The sequence below is a fragment of the Ambystoma mexicanum genome, chromosome 6p (assembly GCF_040938575.1).
Source record: "Ambystoma mexicanum isolate Mex_15411 chromosome 6p, UKY_AmexF1_1, whole genome shotgun sequence".
Lineage (NCBI taxonomy): Eukaryota > Metazoa > Chordata > Amphibia > Caudata > Ambystomatidae > Ambystoma > Ambystoma mexicanum.
Window position 1 is genome coordinate 1086816594 of NC_090935.1, and position 14278 is coordinate 1086830871.

Below are 14278 nucleotides of genomic sequence, written 5' to 3' on the forward strand. Positions count from 1 at the left end.
GAACAACTGGGTTTCGGTCTATCTGAAATAGTCACCTCCCCAACTCTGCCTAACAAAACTGGGGTCTCAAAACATACGGAAGGCCCACGCTACCATTTTAGATCGAGAACAGGAGATCTTTATAAAAATAAAAGATGGGACAGCCATTGGGAAGAGGACGAACAGCGGCGACCGAGACCTCATGGAGCAGACAGATTACGATTTGACAAACCAAATTATCTAAGAAATTAAAAAGGGGAAAACACCACAAGAAGAAGACTGAGATCAGATAGAAATGATGCACCTGACAAATTCCCAAAGAACAGATCTGAGCTGAATCAAAATAAAGAACATACAACACCAGCAACTTGGAAATGGCTAAAAAAAAGTTCTGCAACCAAATCAATCAAACTAGCAACGAAATACATCAGAGTCTCAGAAAATTGGGCAATTAAACCAATATGCTGAGCAAGATATATAAAAAATATTAACAATGTGCTCATGGAATACGAGAGGTCACGCCCTACTACCTTACATCGACTCTTTTGAAGTACACAGGACATAGGAAAGCGATCATAACTTGCTAGCTATGTCGTGGAAAACCTTAACTCCCCAAAATGAATTCTACAAATCAAGCATAGAACCTACTACTAACCAGTCTCGACTTAGATTAACGGTGGCCAACATAAGAGATATAACAAATAAATACACTTTAGATGCACGGAATAACATCGAAAACTCAACCAGACCAAACTACTTGCCGCTCCTTTTAAGCTGCAGAATAAAGTCCAAGAAAGTAAACACTACAAAGAAAAATGGAACCCACGAGTATGACAAAACCTTAGTACAAAAGAGAGGAGAGCTAAGAAAACTTAGGCGAACCTATAGACTCTCTGACTCGGATAACCATAAATACATCTTGAAAGAAGCTACAAGGAGAGATAAATCTTGGCTAAAACAGCACAAAGCAACAATGTATCAAAATGACGCAGAACAAATGCTAAAAGTCCTATCCTCAAAAAGCTCGAGAGACTTTTGGGCATTAATAAAGAAAAAAGAACTGCGTACGGATAACCAGTTGATAAACTCTGTATCTGAAGCTGAATGGACAAGTTTCTTTTCTAAACAATTTGCCCCACTGCCACTTTCTCCAAATAAGTGTGCTTTGCTCAAAGATTCAACTTTGGTGGACCTAACTGATCGTGAAGACATCCAAAGAACAATTTCCAAGCTTAAATCATCCAGAGCAAAATCTTCGCAATCCTCCTCCTAGCGAAATTTCAAAAATGGACAAGAACAACCCCCGTTCAGATCCCCTACAAACAGGCTTTTGAAGAATGCTAGCACTAGCGTAAACATCTTGATTCTGAACATTATAAAGGACAACATCAAGAGGGGCGCACAGAGGGTTTTTCTTGCGCAAGCATTCGACAAAATCAGTCGACCTAAACTATAGAACAAGTTAAACAACTGGAAGTGCCCAATGGAAATCTTGAAACCGCTGAACGCACTCCATACGGACACTAATATCAGGGTCCGACTTAGCCAGCAGGGCATTTTGTCAGAACAGATTAAATCTGAACGTGGAGTGAAACAAGGCTGCCCACTCGCTCCGGCGCTCTTCATTGCCTTTTTGGGTGACTATCAACATACTGAATCATCAGTCCGATCATTTCCACCAAAAATCAGAAATAAACCAATTCCTATAATTCTTTATGCTGATGACCTGATCCTTATGGATCAAACGCTAATTGGCCTCCAGCGTCAATTAACCAATCTGGCGAACTACACAAGAGACAATGATATGGAGATCAATGTAACAAAAACAAAAATTCTGCTTTCTGCTCATTGAAAAAAACAGCTCCAAAATCATGCAGAAATGTCATTGGTCACTCAACAACATAAAGATTGAGGTAGTATCTTCCGTCAAGTACCTAGGAATAATGGTGGATTCTACGAAATCCGAAAAGTCGATGCAATTGGCACTATGGAACAAAACAAAGACCTTGACCTCTCAAACGAAATTGGTCGACAAGAAATATGGGAAATTTTCTTTTGTACCGGCAATCCAATTCTACAAATGGAAAGTGGTGCCCTCTTTCATTTATGGAATGGACGCAGCACTAAAACATCCAAGCAACCATATGGCCGAAACTTGAGGGTTACCTCTGGAAATCCGTTCTGGGGCTTCCAAAATCAACTTCTATATCAGCAATCAGACGTGATTTGGGCCTTCTATCGTTAGCTGCTTCAGTCAAGCAAAGTCAAATGAACATGCTGAGAAAAATCATAATGCCAGAGAGTCTCCCCATTTACAAGATGATTCACTTGGAACTCCAGCAAGGCCGCTGCAAAGCACTGAAAACCTGGGAACAAAATCTGAAGAACAAGCTGATGGAATAAGCTTGTACCCAAGAGGACCTGGTCCATAATCCTGAAAGAGTAAAAACAAAAATTGGACTCCAAGATTGGATCAAAACATGTGAAAATACAACAGCAAACAAATTATTGATACATCTGCCGCCGACGACAAACAAACTGAAATTACCGCTGGCTTATTGCCTAAAATTTCCTAACAAACACTACCAAAAATCCTTCATGAGAATCAGGTTAAATTTGTTACCAACTCAAGAAATCTTGGGCATTCGATCTTTAGCAACCTCCAATATCTGCAGATTATGCACTGAAGAATCTATGGAGGAATCATTAATACACTTGCTGATGGACTGTCAAAAAACTCTATCTCCGCGAAGCCTTTCTCAGACCGCTCTTTGGGGATACCACGCTCAGAGACGAAGATGTATGGTGGCGTCGCCTAATTGCAGGTGAAAATCCCAGATGGGCTATAGCAACAGTAAAGATGCTGGAAGCTGCTATGAAAATGGCTCCAGAGATCCAAAAGATTTGACCCAAGAATCGAGATCCGACGCCTCTTTCTAGAATTAGCGTCCCCAATACACATACTCCTGAATAGCCACAAACTCGTAAACAAACAAACAAACATTTAAGGTCAAATCTATTTGGAATTTATTTGGAGTCTTTACAAATTAAATGAAAAAATTGACTTCTCATCTCTTCAAACGAAAATCTTGTAAAAATCTTTTTCTCTTTTAGATTATAAACAAGCTAAATAAACATTTTTTTTAAAAAAATATTTGTAAAGAAGTGTACGTGGTGTTAATGTAGACCTACTTTTCAAGGATATATCCAAATAAATGTACAGTGCCTAACATATCACACACGTAGGGTGTAAAACATGCAAAAAGACTATGCTTCTTATATAAACTATTGGAAATAAAAACTACTGTCTGGTCGCAAATGCAATTTTAAAATCTTAATGTGGACTGCGAACACTTACCAGGACCCAAAATGAGGGACCCTCCTTGCTGAGCTGGGTCTCCCTGAAAGTCAAACACAGGACCAGTCATTGCTCTCCAAAAACTCTTAAAACCTCCTGAGAGGACATTGGACTTCACATGTGGGCTCTGCGCTGAAATTGACATATTGATCAGTTACTAGGCAGTGAAGTATTATCAGAAATCTCCAAAATGCAAATTCAAGACACCAGATACAAATGCCTTCATCAAAGTCTGGTACAAGGGCCAAAGGTTGGCTTGCATGAGACATGGGTGTACTTGCGATTCCAATATTACTGAATTTGTGGGAATATGAAATAACCACTCGGTCAGTTACAGCATCAACACCCAATTCCAGGCTTTGCATATTATAGAGTTTGACAAATATTCTGGAGTTGCCCTGCAGTTATGCACACATTGACAAAGCAGGACTGCTTATGCACCAAGTATTAGTCGGATTAAACATACAGCAGGTCAAGGCCGTAGTTGTTTTCATAATGAACTTCAAATGATACCGTCACATGTGCGGTGGTCAAATTGCAAGAGAAAAAACAAGCAAAAATAAAGAAACAATGGTTCATTTGTTTAATAAAGAAAACATATGTGGGCATTATATTCAGGTGCACCTCAGAATAACTGGTTAAATTGCACATTTCCTTTGGTGACACATTACAACCTCCAGCACTAACTATAAGCGATCCTACTGCACTGCATTCTGCAGACCCTCCTTTCATAAAACCTAGCCCCAGGAAATCACTTTGTCTGAGAATGTTCTGTGCTGTGGTCTGATTCTGGCACTGCATCGTACAACAACAATCCTTTGTGTTACTGTTTAAGGATAAGGAATGTAATGAAATATTGTGGCCTGTGAGCGACAGGCCCTACCTTGGAGCCAGTACGGTCCATCAACGAATTAGCACTCGCCTCAAACAGCTATCAACCTCATTTTAAATGAGGTACCGGAAATTAAGGTGGAAAAGCAAGGCCTAATGCTTTTCGGCCTATATTTAATGCCCCTCCTCACCCCCTCGATTTTGAAGCAGTGATGAGGCAGAGCAGAGCGATGGAACCAATAAAAGACTACACCTTACAGTCCTCTTCCGTCTCATCAGTGCACCTCATTGCACAATGGCTGATTCCGAGCATGCATTGCCGTACCAAACAATGCTGTTGATAACGACTCCGGCATCAAGAATATGTAAATACTGGTACAAGTAATAACAGCACCGGAAGTAACATCATCGCGCCGGAACTGGAAATGCTCCGGCGGCCATCTTTAAAAACACAATCCATTTCAATCCTCCACTCACAGGAGTTGGCCACAACAGCTGAGTGTCAAGGAGCATTAAGGAACATGTCTGGGACACAAGGGACCGTCCGACGCCGCAAACCACGTTCAGCGAGCCAGAACTGAATATGCTGGCTGACACCCTTGTGGACAATGCAGACAAATTCTTCGGAGGTGACCTGCGCAGGCCACACAGCTACGCAAAAAGGAAATATGGACAGAAGTTGCTAGCAAAGTGTCAGCGGTGGGCACAACACTGATGACTGTAAGGGACTGCAGGAAAAGGTGGGATGACCTGCGCCTCAGAGTACGCAAGCTACTAGCAGCAGAGCGCAGCCAGGGGCAGGCCACTGGAGGCAGCCGATATTCACCCATGAAACTCCACCCATGAGAGGAAAGATGTGCCTCCATCATGAACATGGACAGCATTGAGGGTGTCAGAGATGCCGAGCATGGTGCAACATCGCCTGGAGATGCCAGTGAGTGACCATGACTAACATCCCATAGCCAAAAAATGTACCCTCATTGCCAATTGTGCCTTGCGGATGACAAGTCAGTGCCACCAGATACCTGCCGCCCTGCAACACACCAACCAGACCCTTCAACAGAAATATTATCCCACCATGAAGAATGTCAACAAGCACTACAGAATCACACCACATGTCCCATGCAATGCAGACAGGCCCACCATCAGCATGCGCCGACACACATCACTGGGCACAACATGGCCCCTGTGCAATGTGTACACATGGCCCAATCAACCCCAGTCCAAAATGCATGCACCATTGCCACCAGTCACAAACATCCCCCCTTAACCCTTCCCGCAGACGACACACCAATGCCCCTACCTACACAAGCATACCACTTCCCCATCACAGGCAGACCACACAAGTCCACAATCCATGGTTGCATGTGCACGACACCCTTTGCAGAAACCAACAGTAACCCATCCAACATGCACAGTCCAAACTGTGCACACATATCAGGACGTCCCTGCACTGCTCCCAACCCACCCCCACTCATGTGTGCAGCATGATAGGGGCCACACCATGAACACAAAGATGCACATGACAGTGAATTGTACAAAGTGTGATGCCTGTCACATTGATTTTGACACAACAATAATGGTCTGCTGCACTGTCTCCCACAGGCACCTCATCAGACAGCGAGGGCGAGCAGGCTACTAGACCGACAACCACTGCTGCGCATCGCCACAGTAAGAAACCCATGCCCACCCTAGCAGCCAGGATCCTGGAACCAGCGGCAGCAGACATGAGTCCACGGCCTCAACTGCACATCCCCACAGCCACCACGGCACACCTGCCAGCCTTAAGAAGAAGGCAAAAACACCTGCAGGCAGGCAGCAGCAGCACAGCCCCACATCAGTGGCAGACCCGGCATGGCGCCCCAGTATACCAGGCATGAGACAAGCTCCACAAGAACATGAAGCGGTGTCACCGCAAATGGACATTGTGGAACAGCCATATTCAGCATCCCTGAGCATGCCTGCCGATCCTCTATCCCCAATTCAAAGCATGCCAGAAATTGAGGATCCTTTTACACCTACCCATACACCAGACATGGGGAGTCCAAGGCCACTGGTCCCGGTGACAATGCCAATGTCCAACAGGAACAGGACCCTGTTTTCAGCCCATCAGGCCCCGGCAGCTCACCACCCATGACCCCTGCCAGACTCTGCCACATCCACGACATCGAGGCCTGCCGCAGCCGGACCGAGGAGCGGCAGGAGGCGATGCATGCCCTAGTGAACTGGTACATCACCGAAGCAGAGGTAACGCGGCAGACCATGCAGGACAACACCCAGAAAACCTCACGGATGCCAAGCCGGGCAACTGAGGCGGTATATCAACTAGCCAGAAGGGTGCATGAAGGTAATGAGGTCATATCCTCCATGGCCGAATCAATCAATCTCCTGGTAACTGCCATCGCCGAACAACGGCACATCATCACGCCGCCAGAAGATTCTGCCAGCGCCACACCCAGCCCATCAACACATGGGTGCCCGGTGCAGCGCTCACTGAGGATAACACAGCTGCAGGGGCCTCAACCACCTGCACCAAAGAGGCGACACCAGTAGGCCTGGGACTACAGTGCATGGTAGGGGAAATCTGTTGGGGAAGGGATGTTGGTGCAATGGTTGAATGAAAATTGCACTTTGGGGTGGTGTACGTGGGGTAGGTGGGTTCCGATGTGTGTTACTGGGGAAGGGTGTGTTGGGCATTGTATGAGGGTCTGTTGGGGTATTGGTAGTTCAACCTATCACGATTGGACAGATGTGTATTTTCAATGCGTTTCATGTTGTACATAGTTCACTATACAGTAATACACTGGTGTTGCAACAAAACATTTGTCTGGCCAGTGTCAGGAGTGTGTAAGTATTTCATGATACACAGTGCACATAACCCAGTCTGACCCACGCCCATTCCCATGTGTGAAAAGTTCACCAGAAATAACTTGCAACCAATGCTTGTCGTGTGGCCTGCCCATCATGGCCATGGTGATGCTGAGGGATCCCGGCATGCTCATCATCATCCTGTAGCATCATGTCCATGTCCGGGGGCAGAGGTACATTACGACGGATGCACATGTTGTGCAATATTGCACAGACCATCTCACTATGCCCCACCCCTCTCGGGACCATAGATGAGGGCACCCCCAGACCTGCTCATGCAGCGAAACCGATCCTTCAGTAGTTCAAATGTCTGTTCTATAGTCACACGAGTCTGTGCATGTGAGCGATTGTATGTCTCTTCAGGTCGGTTATGTGGACGCCTGATTGGGGTCAGCAGCCAGCCCATCAGTGGATAGACAGCATAACTTACATGTTGGCAAGAGAAAGGGTACCTGTGATTATTTGTATCATTTGACCCACATGGTTGTGCCAATTGGGTTTTGCCAGGATTCACAGGGATTCCATTCATGCGGTGTGCACCTGTACTCCAGGATGGAGCAATGAAGTGATATGTACAAACACTCAAAATGGCCCACCCAGCAGTCAGGTTCCCAGTGCTGGCAACAACCCCCCCCCCTCATCATTACCCCACATGGCCCACCCAGCAGGCAGGTTCCCAGTGCTGGCCACAACCCCCCCCCCATCATTACTCCACATGGCCCACCCAGCAGGCAGATTCCCAGTACTGGCAACAACCCCCCCCATCATTACCCCACATGGCCCACTCAGCAGGCAGGTTCTCAGTGCTGGCCACAAACCCCCCAATCATTACCCCACATGGCCCACCCAGCAGGCAGGTTCCCAGTGCTGGCAACAACCCCCCACCCCCATCATCAATGCATGTGCCCCTGTGGTAAGACTCACCCAACAGCCATGTATGAGGTCTGGCATGTTGATCCATGTAGCAGGGCAGAGTGGAGTTACGCAGGACCATTGCATTGTGTGTGGAGCCTGGGTATCTGGCACAGCAGTGTGTTATTATTTGGCTGGCATCACACACCATCTGGACCGTTTAGCGAATGGAACTGCTTCCTGTTGCGGTATACCACCTCAAGGGTATGCCGCACTACCAGCTCAACATGTGTGCAGTCTATCGCACCAATGACGTTCGGCATGCCTACTATCGCATGGAATGCGACTTTGGTCGCGTTGACCTCCGCTGCGGTCCGTGGCATGCTGATGTGGTCACGTACATGTTTGAGGAGTGCCTCAAGTACCTGCATCAGCACACGGGAGAAACAGGGTTGTGATATCTTGTGTAGTTGCCCCACTGTGTGCTGATAGGTTTCTGTTGCCAAAAAGTGGAGCACACATACTACCTTCAGCAGGGGGGATGGATGTACGTATGTTGATGACACTCACAAGGTCCTCGTATATGAGGTCCACTAGTGCGGTGATGGTGTCTGTGTCCTGCCAGTACAGGGTGTGGATTTGTGCTGAGGTTAGGGTGAATGGGTTGACAAGTTGACAGGGGATTGTTGAGAGCATGCGGGGCACAATGGCCTGCACATTGGGCATGTGCTGTCCCCTTCTCGCCCTCCTTCTCCTCCATCGCATTTGCTGTATGGCATGGCTCAGTGCCTCCCCAGAGTAGCTGTTCCTACATGTACTCCTGCTCCAGGAGGGCTAGTGCTAGTGGTAGCATTTTATCTTTGGGAGGGGTGTGGTGTGCTGATGTGCTGCCTTTATGCTGTGCCTGGGTTTCAATAGTCTCCACCTGTGCTGATTTTGTACACGTGTGGCAGGTTCGTGCTCACCTGATCCCTGTTAACGCCAGTCCAGCAATGCCGGTATTTATGGCATCATACTTAACATTTCTACAGGTATGTTCATGCTGGTATGTGCATGCCGCTCACGGAGGGGCTATTGCCGGTGGCACAGCCCTCACGGGTCGTAATGATCCAGTCCGGTAAATGATGCCGGTATTTCCGTACCAGCATCGATTTTTCCGGACCGGCAAGCTTGTAATGAGGCCCAATGTATTTCTTTAGAATCAGTCCCAGATTTGCACCTTGTCAAAACCAGGCGGATTCCATTAGTAAACAGTAGCTGCAAAGCATATTTGCAGGCCGTGTTTACTTTTTCAAGAGACGAAGAAGAAAATGAAAGATTGAAAGCGATTTTGCCTCGCTTTTACCATTTCCTTCTTCCACATGCATTGCAAAGGCATACAATTGCATGCAGGGAGCCCACAGCACGTAAGTGTTAATGTTTGCGATCCCCTGCACGCAATTAACATTTTCTGTTAAATGCCTCTGCGTGTGAAGCCTGCAGTTAGAGGTTTCAATAAAGACAGGGCTATTCATATTTTCAAGGTCAATAATTGGGTACCACTGATTTGGGTAAAAACACCACTTTATATTATAACACTTAGAAGTTGGAGGAATCTGGACGCACTCGCGAGCTTGGACCAAGTTGGCCGCTGACTGCTGAGCTCCGAGAGGCGGTGGAGTAGGGGGAGGCCATATATAGTTAGCGCTGAGCGCACCCTTGTCATAATGCTGTGACGTGACCCTGTGAGACCCCTGGGTGCCGGCTGGGTGCCTGCCACCTAGATCGTGAGGACGCTGCTGGTGGTGAGCGACCCTGAAGGGGGAAAGCAGTGAGGGCCTGTACTCTGGCGGCGAGTTTTGAGAAGGGTGGAGCCGGACGGCTGGAGCCGCTGTTGAGGGACTTGACGGGGCGCGGGGATGAGCAGCACTCCCGCCGTTTGCCATTGAAGTAGTTAAGACTCCTGTCGGAGCGCTCTGTGGGTCCAACTACCTTTGAGCCCTGTGCTCGGAGCTCGAGTGGGGGAGAACGTCACCCCAGGATCTCTGCTCCAGTGAATGGGCTTTCCCGCTGCCCAGAGGTACTGAAGACTGCTGCAGATTGCAGAGGCTCATTTGCGAAATCCCCGCAGTGGAGGGCCCCACTAGCGACGTACAACAGAGGCAGACTGTGGGATGACCAGGGAACGGAGATTTCATTACTGGCCCAGAGGCCCCCCAACCTACCTATGCTTGCTGCAGACTCCCTGCAAGGTCTTTGTCGGCACATCTGAAGATCGCTAGTACTGCTGCTCACCCGTTGTACAGGCTGCATGCCAACTTCCAAATTCATGCAAGCGTGAGACACTGGGCTGTTTCCTTTTGGATTTGGTGGTTGTTGGAGGCATTTTGGTGAGATCCTCAACAGTGAGCACTGCCTGGGCGGGGGTCCGCGCCCCTCTCCCTGCTCCACTGTCTACCCTGTGTGGATGCAGTGACTCGTTGTCTGCTACCCATGAGGCTGTAGCAAAAAAGTAGTTGCAGTGCCCCTGGGCCCCCCCTCAACCCGTCCAACCCCCCCACCCCCTGAGTGCGGCCCTGTTGAGTTGCGGAGCATTCCTCACAAGGCAAAGGGCAATAAACGGCAGTCCTGTTTTCTTTTTTTCACACAAAGATAGCTTGGGCGATAGGGGTGAAGATGCTGTCTCCCCGTGAAACCCGGGATAAACCTGGCCCGGCTCATAGGGGGGTGGGGAGCCAAGGCTTGACAGGGGCGCGCCAGTCTCAGATCTTGGAAACGTGGTCTGGGTTGGCTTCCATTAATACCAAGCTGGATGCAATGACATACAATGTGGACCGTATGCAGAAACGGCTAGGCAAGAAGAGCGGCCGGATCTCCGAAGCGCAGCACAGTGTGGGAGTGCTAGAAGACACACATACAGAGGTGATGCAGGTGATTCGATTTTTGCAGCAAGCGGTTAAGGGGATTGAGGAAAAGAACAAGGACTTGGAAGCAAGGTCCCGCAGGAACAACATTTTTGCGGTAGGGATCCCGGAATCGGTGCCACAACGCAAAATGGAGGTCTTTATGGAGAAATGAATTCAGAAAGTGTTGCAATCCCCTCCACTGTCCACGCAGTTTCTGGTTGAGCGGGCACATAGGATATTGCAGGTGGTCCCTAAGCCGGGCCAAAGCCCCCGTCCGTTTATAGCTCGCCTGCTGAATTACAGAGATCGGGAGAGGGTCCTTAGAAAAGCCTGTGAATTGGGAGATTTGCAATTATGAGGGAGCGAAGCGTGCCCTTCGAGACCACAGCCTACAGAATGCTATGCTGTATCCATTCAGGCTAAAGGTCCTACATGGGGAGGAAGCCCACTTTTGCACTGATCCTGGAGCGGTCCACGACCTCCCAGAAGCCTTGCCGAAAGACAGAGGCTATGCTTATGTTGTAATGATGTAGTAGATACTTCACAGACCATGTATGCTCACCCCTGGAGTTGGGGGCGAGATGCCTGTGGGTCTTTTAATAGGTGTCTCTACATTTGTACAGGTGTGCTAGGTGTCAGTACAAAAGGCTAGTTTATGTAAGGAGTATTGTCCTTGGCCTCCACCTGATGAGCAGGGAACGGAGGGCGGTTAGTGCTGAGGTGTCAATCTGGTGGCTTTGTCCGGGCGCCCCCGGCTGGCTATCCATGTTGGGTGTTGTTGGTTGGCTGATACTGGGAAGGGGAGGTTTCACTGCTAGTTGGGGTTGGGAAGTGTGGGTGGAAGGTGGGTGGTTGAGATCGGGGGATTTCGGGGGGTGGGGATGCGAGTGGTTCAGGGAAAGTTGGTTTTGAATATTGATTCACGTCTACCTGAGGTGCAATGGTGCACAGTTGAAATGTACTTGTTTAAAGATAGTGCAGAGCGAAGTTGGTGTCTGGTCTCATGGAATTATGGCTGGCTGTAATATGATAAGTGTTACGCTCACCTGGTATCCACGGGGGCACCACACGATACTGTATGGAGGTCTAAGCGCTATCCTGGACCCCTCTCTGCTTGGTTATGTGCCAGACGTTGGGTAGTGCCTATAACAGGAGAATGGAGGGTTAAAATACTGGTTCTGTGATGGGTGGACTCCCACCTCCCTCTGGTCCAAATCCCCTCCCTTGGGGTTATTGTTCACCTTAGGTTTTTGTGCATTGAACTCTCCGTCCTGCGTCTCTGTGCAGGGGCGCGTGGTTGGTGCGAGCGTTCCCTGAACCCAGTTGCTTCACTGGTCCGTGTGCCCTTATGTCGGGTCCAGACCGGCAGTGACTCCGACTCTGCTTGCTGTCTTCCAGGTAAGTTATAATGTCTTTTCCGTCTTTATTCTGTCTCTTTCCTTCCGTCCATTTTCTCTGTCTTTTTGACGTCTTGCTCCACTACGCTTTTCCCTAACAATGTCTTTTTGTTTTCACAGGGATGGTTGCGATCTCAGAGTTGCCGCGCCGATGGTGAAGACCACAGTGAGTTATTGATGTGCAGAGCGCTGCGCTGGTTATTGGTGTTAATTGCTAACCTGTATTCTCTTCTCTTTGTACAGGTTGTGGTGATGTTCCGGAGTGATGAACGATCGAAGCGCTGCTTGCCCAGTTAAGTGCTTTGTTAATGCTGACCTTGTTCCTTCTCCCTTGCAGGTTGCAGTGAAACCCGGAGATGGCCGAGGTAAGCGAAGTGCAGGATGGATTCAAGACCGGTTACTTCACAGGTAAGTGTTCTTGCTCGCTAATGCTGTTCTTGTTCTTCCAGGTTATTAATGGAATCCGGATCTAGGGCTTCAGGATCGAGCAGCCAGAGAAGCAGATGAGCAGGAGCGGGACACGGTGAGCGTTACGCTGCAGTAGTGCAGAATGTTCTGCTGTTTGGGTGCGGTTTAAATAGCCCAGGTAAAGTAGTTCCAGGCCAAGTAGTTCCAGGGCCAGCCACACCCAAAACACTAGACTGCATGGCTTGGTTCTAAAGAACTGAGCTGTGTAATAGGCCTCCATGTTGGATTAAGGTCCAAAACCGGTATTGCTTTATTCCTGATGATGACTCCATGCATGTTTCTGATGGAGTGTTAAGGCCTTTGGGGCCAGTGTGAAGGGCTTTAGCCCCACTGCTGCCAGGGGGCTGATATACCCGAGGGGGTCAGGGGCATGGATCGTGACAGCACTCCCCCCTAAGGCCCCTCTCAAGGTATTTCCTCCATCTGGCCCTGGTTTGGTCGGATGGTTCCGATGAAATTGTCTTACCAGGTGTGGCACATGGACGTGCTCGCTAGGCTCCCATGTACAGTCCTGAGGGCCGTATCCTTTCCAGTCCACTAAGTAATATAACTTGGACTTGGTGAGTTTAAAATCTAGGATGTCCTGGACTTCAAATTTGGGTTCTCCATTAACCAGTACTGGATTTGGTGCTGTTTTGACCCGAGTTCCAGGCTGAACAGGTTTTAAGAGGGACACATGGAATACAGGATGGATCTGCATATTTGGTGGTAAAGCTAGTTTTACTGCCATGGGATTTATAATAGCCTTGATGGTATAGGGCCCTAGATATCTGGGCCGAAATGTTCGAGTTCCTCTTATGGGCACGTGCCAGGACGCCAACCAGACTTCATCTCCGACTTAGTAGTCTGGGGCTTTTCTTCGGTGTTGATCAGAGAATCTTTTCTGTCTTTCTTTGGCTTGGATCAAGTGTTCTGCTGCCTTTTTTGAAGGCTTGGGTGATGGTCGTATGCAAAGTCTTCACCGCAGGCATTTCCAAGGCCATGGGGGTATCGAATTCGGAAATACGTGGGTGCCTTCCATATACGGTATAGAATGTACTCTGTCCGGTACTGGTGTGTAGCAAGTTGTTGTAGGCATATTCGGCTATCCACAGCACATCCTTCTAGCTTTCTTCCACTTCATGTAACATGCACTGTAGGTATTGCTCTAGTGTCTGTTTCGTCCGCTCCGTTTGGCCATCAGTTTGGGGATGGTGACTAGTGGACAGACGAATATCGATTTGGGCAATTGCACAACTCTTCCTCCAGAAGTTAGACATGAACTGAATCCCTCGGGCAGAAATCAGGACGGAGGGGAAACCATATAATCGTACGATTTGCTCTAGAAACACCTTTGCCATACTGGATGCGTTTGGTAGACCCTTGAGCGGAATGAAATGGGCAATTTTAGAGAATAGGTCAACAACCACTAGGATAGTGTTGAACCCTTGACAGGGAGGCAGATCTGTGATGAAATCGAAGGAGAGTGTGTGCAAAGGTGCAGGTGGAATTTCCTGGGGTTGAAGAAGGCCCGCAGGTCTTTGTTTCTGGGACTTCTTCTGTGCACAAATGCCACATGACAGAATAAACTGCGTAATGTCCTTTCGCCAGGTCGGCCACCAATAATTTCTTTTCACCTTGGCTAGGGTCTTGGCAATTCC

The 14278-nt window shown here is 48.3% G+C and overlaps 1 protein-coding gene across 4 annotated transcripts in view; it reads right to left on the minus strand.

The window, feature by feature from the left end:
- Positions 1–14278, minus strand: part of PRXL2C (peroxiredoxin like 2C) — a 235895-nt gene that overhangs the window by 64629 nt on the left and 156988 nt on the right. For 2 of the 4 annotated variants that reach the window (XM_069625676.1, XM_069625675.1), the window contains exon 5: positions 3338–3469. The exons of 1 other annotated variant lie outside the window; for it this stretch is intronic. In XM_069625676.1, coding sequence (XP_069481777.1) covers positions 3338–3469 — 132 coding nt within the window. The remainder of the gene's footprint in view (positions 1–3337; positions 3470–14278) is intronic. One more of the 4 variants, XM_069625678.1, reaches the window with a different exon arrangement.